Source organism: Phalacrocorax carbo, chromosome 3 (genome assembly GCF_963921805.1).
Source record: "Phalacrocorax carbo chromosome 3, bPhaCar2.1, whole genome shotgun sequence".
Classification (NCBI taxonomy): Eukaryota; Metazoa; Chordata; class Aves; order Suliformes; family Phalacrocoracidae; genus Phalacrocorax; species Phalacrocorax carbo.
In genome coordinates, this window is record NC_087515.1 from 61,900,640 (window position 1) to 61,916,779 (window position 16,140).

At 40.7% G+C, this 16,140-nt stretch overlaps 1 protein-coding gene across 4 annotated transcripts in view; it reads left to right on the forward strand.

Annotated features, from left to right (window-relative positions):
* Nucleotides 1-16,140, forward strand: part of TULP4 (TUB like protein 4) — a 172,164-nt gene that overhangs the window by 128,965 nt on the left and 27,059 nt on the right. For all 4 annotated transcript variants that reach the window (XM_064447095.1, XM_064447098.1, XM_064447096.1 and 1 more), the window contains 2 exons: nucleotides 665-799; nucleotides 5,686-5,852. In XM_064447095.1, coding sequence (XP_064303165.1) covers nucleotides 665-799; nucleotides 5,686-5,852 — 302 coding nt within the window. The remainder of the gene's footprint in view (nucleotides 1-664; nucleotides 800-5,685; nucleotides 5,853-16,140) is intronic.

Below are 16,140 nucleotides of genomic sequence, written 5' to 3' on the forward strand. Positions count from 1 at the left end.
AAAACAAGCCCAGAGGAGCAGACTTTGCAGAAATGGTTTTTAAAGCCAAGTGTTCCATTTGGGCTCATATCTACCTGTGAGGGCATTGGATCCTGTTATGCAGGATGGCAAGTAACTTTTCATGCTGCTGCCTAGCTCTTAACATTTAGAGTACAGTAATTTGTGAAAGGTCAGTATGTTCTCTTAGAAATTCTTATAATGTCTCTATGTGACTTCAGGAGTCCCCAGCACTTGCCCAAGCAGAAAGTGTATCTGACAAATAGCTTTCAATGTGATTATATTGTTTATTACACTGGTTTTCAGCCTGGGTCCCAAGGAAGCCTTCCAAAGCATTGGTTTTCAATTTGTGGACACTTTGAGGAGTTGACAATGGAGAATGACTGAAAGCCACCACTGTTATACATAATAGTATATGCATAAATCACTTTGGATATACTGCAGTAAAAATTAACAAAGTAAGAACATTGGGGTTTCACAAAAGCAGACAGACTAACTAGCTAAACCTGCTTTGCTTTTGCCCATAGACATTGCAGCAATAAGCAGGTTGAGTTTGAGGCTTAGAACCATTCCTGATGGCAGTAGGCTGACGTACAGTGTATTTCAGCCTGGATTACTTACTTCTGGTTGCTTGCCTTTTGCTCACTCCGGAGCCTTCTTTTTGCAGATGGACCAGCTGCCTATCCAGTCCCCGTGCAGAACACCAAGCCACTACTTACTGTCAGTTTCACGTCGGGAGACATCAGTTTAATGAACAATTATGATGACTTGTCTCCTACTATCATCCGCTCAGGGTTGAAAGGTACGAAAGGAAGCCATTTAACCCCTTTGCTATGCTCTGTTTTTCTTGTATATTTAAAGATGTGTGTGTACGTTATGTTTTTGCCGTTGTCTCTCCTAACCCAGAAGCACTCAGCCACCGTTATTGCCACTTCCAGCAGTGACACCTGCTGGTGGAAGACCAGTGCTTGGCTGATAGAGTTTCTGTGTTTGAAAAAACGTTTACGTTTTTGAGATCGTGTTTTTCTGGCAGTTCTGTAGAGCAATTGATCTGTTTGCAGTTTTGCAGCTGAACATGCTAATAGGTTTATGCTGCTTTGTGTGAATGCTTCTGCTACATAACACTTCCTTTTCATCTTTAATTCACAAGGTCTCATCCCATGCTTTTGGTAACCAGGTATGAATCACAATGCTGCTTTGACTCCCACAAATTTTGAAAACTTGTTAGAATTATTAATTATCAAGAGGCAAGTTATTCCGAGAGAAAGAGAATTCCACTGATTAATTACTATACATCTTGCTAAGTGATGTGCATGAATGTTTGTACAGTCAGTGTTCCAGGTAAAATCTTTAATTCACATCAAAATTTTTACTGTTCTTGCCTATCAGAAAAGTCCCTTCCTTGCCAGCACTCTCAGTACAATTTACAGTGCTTTGCCTGCAGAGACATTTTAATTCACTGCAGCACATAAGCACATACTTAAATATAGGTTCCACTGATTCTTTTTCATCTCCACAGGTTAATTAGTTTTATATTAGGTTAAAAAAAAATAATTAAGCTGTTGGAGCAGACTCTTAGCTGTTCTGTAACAGTGTGATATTTTTGGTTAAAAGTTGCGCTAACACACCAGCCCAGTAGTTTTTGGGTGGTCCACTATGTAGGGTAGTCCTAGGAGGTAAAAGAACCACCTTTCAGGTTTCTTTTCCATTCCTGCTTCCATCTGTGCCAACACAAGAAGCGCATTGCTGGCAAAAAGTAGCATCATGAAGCAACCCTATGACCCAGAAAACTTCTTCAGACAAAAGGATGCCTGAAGTCTGGGAAACTGAAACAAATTTAGAGAAGCTGTCGTTATATCCACCAACAGGTCTGCCCAGAATCTCTACAGTATTACAGTAATTAGGGTAGGGAGTCGCCTTCAATTGTCATCTAGTCTAGCTTTCAGCTGGGAACAGTAGGAGAAGCAATCCCCTGTTTAGAGTTGCAGGGCTCTATCTTGTTGAGGATGTTTCTCCTGTTTCTCTTTCCCTGTTGACTTTCACTAATGGAAGAAGGATCCCATAATTACGTCACCCTCCTCTAGCAAAATATTAATGTGCAAGCCAGAGTAGGAGTACTTTTATGAATTGTAAACGGGACTACATTGTTTTCATCAGTAGACGAAGAATGTACAACATCTTGCTGGAGTGAGACAGATAAAGGTGACTGGGATATCACTTGTTTTGAAGCATTGTACAGTGGAAAGTATTTTACATATAATTTTATACAGATGTACACATTTCCATATCTTTGTATCAAAATGTTTTTCAAGTGACCGTAATTTTACTGGTTTTTATCACATGCAATAATGTGCAAAACCACCCAGCCTAGGGTCTCCATCCGCTCCAGCCACTTGGTATTCTGCTGAGAGTGTATGGTCTTCAGTATTGTGTGTGAGTCTCAATTCATGTGTTTCTGTTTGAAATCTGTAAGTATTGTGTTGTGGTCTCTGCAGCAGATGCCCTTGTCTTTATGGGCTGCTGTAGGCTACTCAATGTATTTTTAAAGCAGGCAACTATAAAAATATTTCAAGCATTACCAATATATCTTTGCTGTTCTACTAGGTTTGCATAGCTGTCATTTTACTGGGAGTATTCATATTAACTTGATGCAGAAAAACATTTGCTGTTGGATGAGAATTTGATTTCCGAATACAAGTTCTTCTTTTCATCCAGCTTGAACACTCCTGGAAGTTTTATCAGTTCTAGTGGAGGTCCTGAACTGTTCCGTTGCTGCATCCTTTCTTTTTTTTATGCTTTTTAACTCAGTGATTCTCAGTACACTGCTAGCTGCAGAACTGCTGAACTGCATCTACTAGTTGTACTAGTTAGCCACATCTGCTACCTGCAGAGCTATAGCACATTTAGACTGCTGTCTGTTCAAGGTTTGCTGATATATGCATGCCTGTAGTGACTGGCAAGTAGTTTTGAGGGATGGCTCTGAGCCACTGATTCACTTACAGACCGTTACCCTAGATGAAACCTCCGTCTGATTTCTGGTGTCTGTGTTTGTGCTGAGACCTAGTTATCAGTTGAGCTATTTTACATCAAGGTTCGATAATCATTGAAGACCCCGTTGGCAGTGCAAGCATGCTGCAGAGCCATGCTGTCCCAGGCGGATACGGCAGCCCACACCCAGCCTTTCACTTCCTTTGCAGGAGCCTAATTCTAGGAGTTTTGAGAGAGAGAAAAAAACTGCTGGACACAGTAATCACTCTTCTTCCTCTTGGTGTGGGAATCGACTGAAAGTATTACTTGAAGATGTATCCAAAGGAGACTGTTTTTTCACTTTGGTAGTTGTGTAGTGAATCCAAATACCAAAAGTGGAGTTGATCAGCCTGTCTCACTGATTTCTATCCTGCCTATTGTTATACTCTCTGAGAAGGCTGCATATATCCCATTGCAGATTACTTAGAGGGCTGAGGACTAAGAGGAAAAAAGAGGCATACAGTGCCTAGATGTGGAAAAATTCATAAAATCGTAGAATGGTTTGCGTTGGAAGGGACCTTAAAGATCATCTATTTCCAACCCCCCTGCCATGGGCAGGTTACTCAAAGCCCTATCCAACCTGGCCTTGAACACTGCCAGGGAGGGGGCATCCAAAACTTCTCTGGGCAACCTGTTCCAGTGCCTCACCATCCTCATAGTGAAGAATTTCTTCCTTATATCTAATCTAACTCTACCCTCTGTTAATCTAAAGCCATTACCCCTTGTTCTATCACTACATGCCCTTGTAAAAAGTCCCTCTTCATCTTTCTTGTAGGCCCCCTTCAGGTACTGAAAGACCGCAATAAGGTCTCCCCGGTGCCTTCTCCAGGCTGAACAACCCCAACTCTCTCAGTCTGTCTTCACAGGAGATGTGCTCCAGCCCTCTGATCATCTTTGTGGCCCTCCTGGAGTCGCTCCAGCAGGTTGCAGTACTCCAGGTGGAGTCTCACAAGAGTGGAGTAGAGAGGGAGAATCACCTCCCTCATCCTGCTGATCATGCTTCTTTCGATGCAGCCCAGGATATGGTTGGCCTTCTGACTTGCAAGCACACATTGCCAGGTCATGTTGAGGTTCTCATCAACTAACACCCCGAAGTCCTTCTCCTCAGGGCTGCTCTCAATCCATTCTCCACCCAGTCTCTGCTTGTGCTTGGGATTGCCCCGATCCAGGTGCAGGACCTTGTACTTAGCCTTGTTGAACTTCATGAGGTTCACACGGGCTCACCTCTCAAGCCTGTCAAGGTGCCTTTGGATAGCATCCCTTCCCTCCAGTGCACTGACCACAACACACAGCTTGGTGTTGTTGACAGACTTGCTAAGGGTGCACTCAGTCCCACTGTCCATGTCACTAACAAAGATGTTAAACAGTGCCGGTCCCAATACCGACCCCTGAGGGTCATATTATTATAATAAAAAGATATAATAAAAATTATATGATAAAAATTATGTTGAGGATGCGTCTTGCCTCTGATATGTACACAGAAGCATAATTCCCATGAGAAATACCAGAAAGTTGAAATAATACAAACCATTTTAAATTGCACATAAAAGTCCCTGAAAATGACAAGTTGACAACTTGAAACAATTTTGAGATCCTTCCTGCCAACTCTCATTTCTCTCCTGCTTCTTCATTTGAAGACAGCTTCTCGCCCACAAATGTCTTCAAAAGGTTCTTGGCAGATTGAGCATCCCAGAGCACAAAAGTTTTGTCTTTACCTTCACTTTGTCTCAGCACAAAATAGCTGCCTTTCGCCTCTGGTTTAGAGTAAAAAGGTTTAAAGAGTAGCTCAGTATTCCTTGCACATGCAAATCTGTCTGAAACACAAGCAGAAACACAAAATACTGGTTTAGTGCTCTTGTTGCAGTGTGATAAAAAGCTGGGGGATATAAGGGTTTGAAATTAGCATCCCCAAATTAAGTTGTGGGCGTTCCTCATCATGAGGTGCCTGTAGGAGAAGTAACTGATATGTATATTCATATCCATGTATATGAGAGACTAAGCAATCCCTGTGTGCTTCTGGCAGTCTGCTAGACAGATGAATAGACTTTCAGAAGTCGTGTCAGAAGAAAATCTATGTCATGGAGGCCATCTGTATTTATGGATAAAAATCCAAAAGTCTTTCTAGTTTGGTGTTATACTAAAATATAATTCTGGTTTGAGCGGTACTAAAAGTTATATTCACAGCCAATGTGAACATGAGGCATTGCCAGATATGCTACTTTTTTGCACTGTAGGCCTCTCCGGAAAAATACTCTTTGCAGCTCTCCTAGTCAGTGAGGTTATTTATCTGCGTATTAACTTAATCCGGTTATTTACCGCAAAGATGTGTATAGGGTCTTCCACATCAGTTTTAACATCTCTAATAAATTCTTGTACTTAGGTACTTAGGAGCAACCACTGATTATATTCTAGGGTCACCATAGAGAGAGAAAAACAATTTGGTTTTAGACATTTTTTGCAATTTACAAAATGAAGAGTCATTCTCAGAAGTGCATATGAGGGCATATTTGCTACTATTTCGATGAAAGGCTTTAGGCTTCTAAGTACTTAAGTAACCTTTGAGAGAATGATTTAGCTGTTCAGGCCACTTTGCAGCATCTGGAAATGCTGTTTCTACTGATTCTAATCAGTGATCATTGCAAACTGTCTTTGCGATTTCAGATGTGGTGGTACAGTGGTGTACACAAGGAGACCTACTTGCAGTAGCAGGCATGGAGAAGCAAAGCCAGCTAGTTGACCTCAGCAATGGTTCCCTGTTGAAAAGCGCACTTGTCAAGTTCTACAACGTGCGCGGGGAACATATCTATACTCTGGAGACACCTGTGCAGGTAGGAGGTATTTTTTAAGTCCGTTCTCAATGCTTTGCTGGCATGCTTTTCCCACATCAGCTCTTCGGTATAGACCTGCAATGTGAGAAGGTTTACAGAATGTCCTGAACACATTCTAAAATACGATATAGGTAAAAATGGACTATAAATAATTATTGTTTGCATTAGGGTAGACACCCAAGAGTACATCTGTTTCTAAGGCCCACTGTGCTAGGTTTTGTGCAAATATATAACGAGAAACAATGTTTCCCAAAACAATTGGGCCACAAACAAACAAGACAGAAAAAGGAAATTCTGTTGTTTTATGGATAAGCGACTGAGCAGAAAAAAATTGATAACTTGCTTGATGTTGTAGCAGAGCCAAGAACTGGACAAAAATATTTCAAGTCCAGTGTCATAACCACAAGGTTATTCTTTCTTTGTTATTGCTCTAATTTTCTAATGTACAGTCAGTGGAACTGATGCAATATTTTACTCTTTATAGTATCAGATGGAGAAGGATGAATCAAAGTCTTGTTTCTGTTCCCACCTTCAGTACAGACTTTCACTGTAACCTTGGTCATGTTTCTTGACAAGAAATGTCAAGACATGGTCTGTGTGCTGCTTAGGGGCAAACATGCTTCATAAGTCTTTGCTGATACTACAGAGCCCAGCTGACTGTCACTCTACAGTTTATTTCATTTTGTGCAGAATGAGGATGACTCTGTTCTGATTTCTGACTGCACTAGTGAAACTTAATTAATTTATAATAGCTTTGAAATCTAAAAATTCAGGGAAATGCTATTGAAATATTTACTCAATTATGTTTAATGATGATACCATTTATTATCATTTCTTTTTCAGTACCCTGATCTGGGATGGATACAAAAGGATGACGTAGTAAAACAGCTGCTAAGCTTTTGTGTTTGCTTATACTTAGCATTAACCTGTGCTTATTAACGTTAGTGCTCTAATTTAGATAGAATTCTTTAGTTTTGTAATGTATAAAATAATGTTCTCTAAAGGCAACCTAAATATGTACAGTGACTTCTAACGCTGATTTAGGTGTCTAAAGGACTTACACATACACACAGCTTTATTGTCTTAAACATAGTCCTTTCAACTAAGTAGCACAGCCCTTTCCTCTTTGGATCAATTCTGGAGAAAGCATATTTAAACCGGTGTTGCTTATTCCCAGACCAGGTAAAAACGAAACCTCGTTCTGTTATGTCAGTACCAGAATACTGTATGTCCATGTTAGCTGTTGAACCAGTGTAAGACTCTGGTGTCAAGTTGTGAAATCAAGCTGTGGTTTGTGTATGGAACTGATGGCATCAGGTTGCCTCAAGGTGTGCAAGTGTGCAGGCTCATCTCTTACTGCTCTCTACCCCACTTTGTTTCCAATCACCTCAAATGCCTTCATTTCCTCTATTTCTCCCTATATCCCATCAAATTCTTTTCATATTTTCAGCTCTTCTTTCTCCTCTGTTTAACCAGCTGGGAGAAAGCACATATTGTGGCTGATGTGAGGGCTAATTATTCTGCCCTGTTATGTCTATTCTGCCATATTATACAAGTACTTATAGGACAACTGACAGGTCATACAGAACAGGTAACTGCCAAGTTCATACTGCCATATTTCTCACAGTGAAAATATGAACATGACGCACTCTGCTCTTTCCGGCTGCTAATTTTCACTGTAGTTGCAGCATTTTAACACCATGGAGATTTCTTCCCCCTTTGTCAACTTCAGATGAAAAGCTAACAGCTTCAGAAGCTGTAAGCCAGGTTGGAAGTGAAGGATCGGGGGGGTGGCAAACACCAATTTGTTATGCAGTCATAGAATCTCATTTCCTTAGGAAACCAGGGTAAAAATAACATTCAAACTCATGTATTTATGTTTATTAAAAACCTGTGTGCATAAACCTGCCTAAAATTAGAGCCACTTATCGTCTCATTAGTTAGTATTTCTTCTCTTTATTTAGTACATTTAAATTCCTATTTACTCAGCTGCAGAAGGAAGTGAGGGGGTCTTTCAGAAGGACACCTGTACCTGCTCATGTGGACTTTATGCTTCTGTGTATTTGAATGCTGGTCTAACGGTATTACCAGCTAAGTGACAGGTATGCTAGAACATTGCTAAGTATTTGGTTTACTAACAAAACCAGATAAAAAAACACTGTTGCAAAAAAAAAATTGCTAGTAACTTTTGTTATTCTGTGTCTCTACTCCAAAGATGTATATGCAAAGATGACAGATGACAAATTAGTGGTCCCACTAATTTGTCTGATGACAAATTCATCAGAGTAAATTAATTTTTATTCTATACCAAGACAGTCAGCCTTGTAATTTTATAAAATTCATCACTGGTTATTGAAGAAAAGAAAATAATTCCCTCATCTCAAAATCTCTTGCTAAAACTGTTTCTTCGGAAGCAAGCAAATGTGTGACTGGGAAAGCACGTTTATTCTAAATGAGCAGTGTCCTGAATATGAAGGTCAAAAGGAAAAAAAAAAGGCAACAGCGAACACAGAAAATAGTGGATTACAGGTGCAAAACTGATTTTCCATGTGGTCCTCTGTCCCAATTCTTTGATAAAGCAGGCGTCTGAAAATCTGATCAGTAAAATACACTGAACTGTTTTGGCATCCTCTGTCTCATTTGATTAACTCACTTAAGGTCCTGCTTTCAGTGTAGGATTTTATGGTGCATAGACCTAGTTTGCTGGCTATAAAGCCCTAGACAGGGAAATCACACTTGTTTAGAAGTATCCAAATGAACGCAGTAGGTCTGCATGAAAAATAACACAAACTGTGGTGTGGTAGAGTTAGGTAGAGTTAGTCTCTCTTGTTCCCTGCTCTGGGGCTTCAGCCTGCCACCCTGACATGCTGCAATAATATGTTTGCAGAATATCGCAAAAAGAGCATCAGTGAGGGTTGGGCAAATGTTGAACTTGTGCTACACAAAATCCAACTGCTTTGAACTATGAAAGAATGATGAAAAATTTCAGAAGCGACTTCAGAAAGTCACACCAGACCTTTACCTTATTGGAAGCAATTATGTGAAAAATGAGTCCATACTGTGACTCCAAAGACTTGATTATATAAATGAAAAGCATATCTTAATTTATAAATAAACAGTGTATCTTAAAGGCTGTTGATCACCTAATAACTATTCAAAAATATACTGTCATTTTCTGTAGAACTTAGCCCTTACTCTGCTTGCCCTTGTGTACACAAACACGAACCTGATGAAACAGAAATATGCCCAGTTTGTTTAGCTGGCAGTATTTTCCTGGTCTTGCTTTTCCAACATTTAAAAATGTGATTAAAACAGCAGGCTGCCCTGGTGCTTATAACTTTTTATTGGAAGTATGTTAATTTCTTGCATTATCAGTTAAATCCTCATAACCCTTCCCCAGCATCAAGCAGGTATGAGAATAATCAACTCTTTCAAGACTGTTTTACAGTCTTGCTAAATTGTTTACCGTAAATGCTGCAACCCAGTTCTGTCATTTCAAAATTTCTTATCTGATGTGCAGATAGGTCTTTATTATATCAGCTAAGTATACCTGGTGTCATAGAGGTCTCTTCTTACTAGATTACAGCTGCTTCATATTTTCCCATTTGAATTTTAAACAGAGAAGTCTTCTGCAGGATCACTTCAAAATTAGCAAAGTGCTGACTTTACCAAACCTGCGAAATTATTCCATCTGATGGTTCAAAGTTGCGGCTTGTATTTTGGGTCTTTCTTCACTTCTTATAATTTTCTTTCCTATACGTCATAGAAAGGACCAGGAGAGCAAGAACATGGATTTAGAAACCCTGATGCTGATCTCTTATATACCTGTAATCCTAGAGTAAATTTATATTCTCTTATGATTTTATACCACTGTGTAACTGGTGTAAGGACAGATTAAACCTCAAATGCAATAAAGAAGAAGGATAAGAGTGAACTGAGCCCTGTACGTTCCAGAATCAGCTGTATTGGCAAGAAGATCAGGTGCAGAAAAACTGTGATCACATTTTAATCAGTGTAATATTTTTAAACCCTAATTCAAAGTGGTGTACCAAAGGCTAAATCTTTGTCAGAGAGGTTTCCAGGAGTCTTTGAGAAGAAGACCCACTTGCTCTAAACCAGCTTCCGTCAGCAGCAGTCTTCACACTGTTGTGGTTTAGCCCCAGTCAGCAGCTAAACACCACACAGCCGCTTGCTCACTCCCCCCCCACCCCTGTGGGATGGGGGAGAGAATCGGAAGAGCCAAAGTAAGAAAATTTGTGGGTTGAGATAAGAACAGTTTAATAATTAAAATAAAACAGTAATAACGATAATAATAATAGTAATATAATGAAAAAGAAAATAACTAGAGAGAGAGAGAGAGATGGAACCTCAGGAGGAGGGGAAAAACACAAAGAACAGTGTCGCAATCGCTCGACACCCACTGAGCAAAGCCACCAGTCCCTGAGCCGTGACCACTGCTTCGCCTGGCCAACTCCGCCTAGTTAATACACTGGGCATGGCATCATATGATATGGAATATCCCTTTGGTTGGTTTGGATCAGCTACCTTGGCTGTGCTCCCTCCCCTTCCAGCTTCTTGTACACCCGGCAGAGCATGAGAGGCTGGAAAAGTCCTTGACTAGTACAAGCGCTACCCAGCAACAACTAAAACATCAGCATGTTATCAATATTATTCTCATACGAAGTCTAAAACACATCACTATACCAACTACAGTGCAGAAAATTAACTCTATCCCAGCTAAAACCATGACAGCATTTCATGGGCTGCTTCTCTACTGGAAACATCCTGGCATCTGAATGGATAGATTCAAGATTATATGATCCTGCAGAAACATAGTAGTTGTGTAAAAGCTATTTTACTGAGGCCTGAGGAGGGTGCCATATTAGAATCATAGAATCATAAAGGTTGGAAAAAACCTCCAAGATCATCAAGTCCAACCATCAACCGAACACCACCATGCCTCCTAAACCGTGTCCCAAAGTGCCATGTCTACACTTCTTTTGAACACCTCCAGGGAGGATGACTCCACCACTTCTCTGGGCAGCCTGTTCCAATGCCTGACCGCTCTTTCAGTAAAGATATTTTTCCTAATATCCAATCTAAACCTCCCCTGATGCAGCTTGAGGCCATTTCATCTCATCCTATTGCTAGCTACCTGGGAGAAAAGACCAACACCCACCTCACTACAACCTCCTTTCGGGTAGTTGTAGAGAGCGATAAGGTCTCCCCTCAGCCTCCTCTTCTCCAGACTGAACAATTCCAGTTCCCTCAGCTGCTCCACGTAAGACTTGTGCTCCGGATGCTTCATCAGCTTCGTCACCCTTCTCTGGACATGCTCCAGAAGGGGACCCCTCAGTTCAAGAGGGGGACATGCCCCCTCTTGTACTGTGGAGCCCCAAACTGAACACCGTATTTGAGGTGCGGCCTCACCAGTGCTGAGTACTGGGGCACGATCGCTTCCCTACTCCTGCTGGCCACGCTATTCCTGATACAAGCCAGGATGCTGTTGGCCTTCTTGGCCACCTGGGCACACTGCTGGCTCACATTCAGCCGGCTGCCAACCAGCACGCCCAGGTCCCTCTCCACTGGGCACCTTTCCAGCCACCCTTCCCCAAGCCTGTAGCATTGCATGGGGTTGTTGTTACCCAAGTGCAGGACGCGGCACTTGGCCTTGTTAAACATCATGCAATTGGCCTCGGCGCATCGATCCAGCCCGTCCAGATCCCGCTGTAGAGCCTTCCTGCTCTCGAGCATATCAACACTCGTCCAATTTGGTGTCAGCTGCACACTTAGTGAGGGTGCACTCAATCCCCTCGTCCAGATCATTGATAAAGATATTAAACAAGACTGGCCCTAAAACTGAGCCCTGGGGAACACTGCTCGTAATCAGCCCCCAACTGGTTTGAACTCTGTTCGCAGCTCTGTGGGCTCGGCCATCCAGCCAGTTTTTTACCCAGTGAATTATAGATTCTTTCATTCATTCATTCTGAAATTTTAGGTTAAATTCAGATCAAAAAGCTTTGAGAGAAGAGGATGCCTTTTATGTTACCCAGCTGAGCTGACCTTGCTTATTTTATCTTAATTTATTTCGCATAGAGTGTTCAGGTTTGTTGCTTCTGAATTAATGTTGACTTTCATGTATATCACCTGAAATTAATCCTATTTAGTTGTTATTGGATGATAACAAAGCATCAAGAAGAGTTTATTTTCCTACAGAAAGAGAGACAAAAGCAACAGTTCAGAACTAGCTGGTGAAAGACGGGATATCAATAAGGATCTTGATATTTTCCATATAGGCCATAAGATTGTCTCTGACTGCTGCAGAAATGGGTCATAATCAGGACTGGAAAATGGAGACACTTGTCTAAGCAGAGACTCATTCTGCTAAAATGAAATCTTATCATAGTATTGAAATCTAAAAAAAAAAAAAATTACTGTAGAAACAGGGTACAAGGAATATCTGGAAATCGAATAAGAGTTTGCTGCATGAAAAAATCGTAGAAGGCTACAGCCAGGTAATTTGTGACTACGGCATAGTCTTTATTGCCTTGATCGCCATCAATTCTTACTAGTTAACATTATTCCTCTGTAAATATCTGAAACAGAAGAATTAAGAAGTTACGTTACTTTCCAGCAGCCATCCATGAATGCTGTGGCATTACAGAGATGTGCACATGCAGTTCACAAGAGCTGGGTGGGCACTGCAGCTGTTGCACCTTCCAGCTTCTCTCTGAAAAAAAGCAGAGGGAAAAATGTGTGTCTCCACATCAGCAGTCTAACTGAGAGAAAGCAGGCAACGTAAATCAGTTTTACTTACACATACCATTCACTAGATACTATTTTGCACTTGGCTGCTTTCTCCTGAGAGAAATCCCACTTGTTGCTGGACTTTCTGCCCTGGAATACCATTTTTATTCCGTTACCAGTGAGACTCCCAGTGCCAGCAGTCAAGGGATCAGTGCAAGCAGCAGGCAGGCCCCATCGCTCAGGATGTCTGAGCTCAAGGCAGGCAGCAAGAATCAGCTTGAACAGTGTTTTCATTGAGTGAACTGCGTAGAAGTGATGAAAGGTATATAAATTATGTTCTCTCCTGTAAGAGAGACAGATGAGTGATTTAAAAGGAGCAACCACAGAGCTTGAGCAGAAATATCCATTCCCACGTGGTTTTCTAAGGGGAGTCAACATCCCAGCTGGGGGTACAGATCTGAGTAAATGTAGCTGACTTTCAGTCCCACTCTGGAAAAATGGCAAAAGAGCTCCTTGTTAGCCAATTTTTGAGATGTGTTTTCAGTCAATGTTTCTCCTGATAAAACATTTCTACTTTTTGTTCTTTAGCCAATTGTTTCTAATATGTAATTGTCATAGAGCTGAATCCGATCTAGGTGCAGGAGTGCAAGGGTTTTTCCAGGATTTTTTTTTTCTACGTGTTTGTATTTAAACCCTGGAATTCATTCAGGTATTTACAGTTTGTGCTGAGATTTTTCAAAACCTGATACTCAAAATAAGATTAGAAATTGTCATTAGACATTATATTTGTAGCTGCATTTCCTTGTTCCTAGAAAAAAAAAAAAAGTGTGCAAACATGGAAAAAAAAATTCTGTGCTAGAATCTGCGTGTTCATTTTCTAACAGGTACGATATGGGTATCAAAAACTTTTTCCTTCCTTTTCTGCTAAAACAATGCAAATAAGTGAATGCTTTATAAGGAGCAATACTTTTGCATTGGATGTTGGAGTTCAGTTGGCTTTTCTCAGCAAAGTTTGGAAGGAAGGCTGTGGCCAGCTCATAACTGACTTGCTGCAGTAATTGATTCATATCCCCTGTCCTTCAAGGGAAAGAGCGGGAAGCGTAGTTATTGAAAAATATTTTTGGAGCAGTACATTTAAAGGTCAGGTCAGATCTGGCATTTGGGTGATCTTTTATTTCTCCAAGCCTGTAATGACAGACTAATTTTCCCTGAACATCATCTTAAATCTTAGCCCTTCACCATAAATGAAGTGTTGGTGGATATTAGGCTTCAGGAGTACTGGGGGACTGACCATTCCATAGAAAAGGAAGGCAAGGCATGTCTGATAAATCAGTAAGCAAAGACAAACCAGTATGGTACAAGCACACTTTGATGAGATTGAAAATACTAAGATTAAAACATGTGAGGTGTGTGGGGAGACTAAATGTATGAATGTAGGAGTAGAAATGTTGTGATTTACAAACAGTACAACACTTGCAGGAATTGTGTGTCTGTGTGTGTACACACATGCATTTAAACATGCTCCCACTTACATATTGTTTACATAAAAATACATTAACAGAATATAAGGGAATCAGACATTCAGAAGTTTAGAAGATGGCTGAACTATAGTTGGTTGCCTGTTGGGAAACTGTGGTGAAATCATGCAGTGAGGCAATGTCTTTTGACTTCTGACTTTCTACTCTTCCCCAGCTCCACAGTGCTGTGTTGCCAGAAGTCCCACCCAGCATTTCAAAGCTTCCTGTTCCTTGGGAATATGTTTAAGATTGCAGAGGTTCTTGCACTGGTGCTGTCTGCGTCTCTGCTGTTCTCTGCATGCAGTGGTAACCTGAGGAGAGAATTGGTTTCATTTGACTCTGCCTGGGTGAACAGAGGCCTATCTGGGTGTGATATATGGGGTTATAATAGCTGCAATACTAGACTTCATGGTAGGGCTATCTGAGTGTGCTGTATTGGATTATGGTAGCTGGGATATTAGAATTCTCTTCTGGCATTAAACTCTATCCAATAAATAAACATTTGTGTGCTAAGTCACACAACCTTTTTTGTTTGGTCCTTCACTGTATTTATTGGTACGCTTTAGTTGATGTAAGGCAAAGAGAACGATGCAGTTTGGATCCCACAGTAATGCTCAGGTAGATAGTTCTGCCCATGCTGGGTTTCAGCCTTTGGGGTAATTTGGGTCACTTCTACTGGTGCCGTTCTCAGGCTGTTGTATAGCAGATGTGGCAGGTACCTGACTTGTGTCAGTGCCTTTTCAATTGCATTTATTCTGTAAGCAGCTTGAACTGTCTCATTACTGCCAGACTATGTGAGGGCTTTGCTACACTCTCAAATCACTAAAATACCGATCAGTAAGGGATACTTTATGTGATCTCTCATCAAATTTAAGGTTCTGTCCCACAGATTATGGTTATGACAAGTAATGTAATAATAACTGATGGTACACAAAGGATTTCTCAATTCTTTTGAAGTTCTCCACTACAAAATGCCTTTAGCAATTACTGTGAAAATCGCAAGGTTCACATGTTGCTGCTTTCTATTTGCATATCAGTCAACGTGAAGGTTTGCATCTCCATGGATGTCTGTGTGTGGTGTTGCCTTGATGTAATGAAAATGAAGCTTCTTCATTCCTCCCACTTTAAAACCAATGTTTTCCCTGAAATTTAAATCTGGGATAAGATGGCATAGGAGGAAAGATCTTTCCTCTGAAAAAATTGTTTTGTCCAACCCTTGATCTTGATGATAGATATCGATACAGTGCTGTGCAGCAGTATTTTGCTTTACAGGATTGACATAAAAACATCTTGTCCCAGTTTCTCACCTTTAAGCATCTTGAATTGATGACTGTACCTGCTTTTTTACCCAGATGAGATTAGTAACTTCTGGGCTGTTCTAACCCAGCTATCTGGGTACTGTATTACTAGAGAGGAATAGATAAAAGTTACTGCTGATGGTGCCTTGACCCTTATCTTCTGTATAGATAATTCTTGGTTGGTGCATCTTGTGAAGAGCAAAGATATTCCAAAGAGACCCTGACCTTTCAGTAAATACAGTTCATAATTTAGATGAAAAACATGTTTGCTTAAACTTTCGAGTGTCACAGATTGTGAAAAGAAGGGAGCCCTTCAAAGGAAGGAGTAAACCTTTTGTAGTTTACTGATTACAGCCTGCTGCACAGTATTCTTCATGGAGTGAGAGTTTCTTCTTTACCCTGTGTTGTTTATTTTTATAGAGATAGCAGCTACGGGTTTGAAATTACATACAGTATGTGTATATCTGCAAGTACAGATGCTTTGTAACACAGAAAGCAAGAGATGACGGGTGAATGCAGCTAACACTCATGAAGGGCAAAAGTAATAGTGATGGAGCTATAAGAGGTTACAACAGACTGATGCTGTATATGAAAAAGATGGGGTTTAGGAAGAGAGTTCAGAGAGCTCCTTGCAAACGCAACTCAGTATTCTGACCTGAATTCTTAATGTTCATGCAGCAGGGAATAATGTCCAAATCAGTGTTTGAGTTGTTTATTGTTATTCTG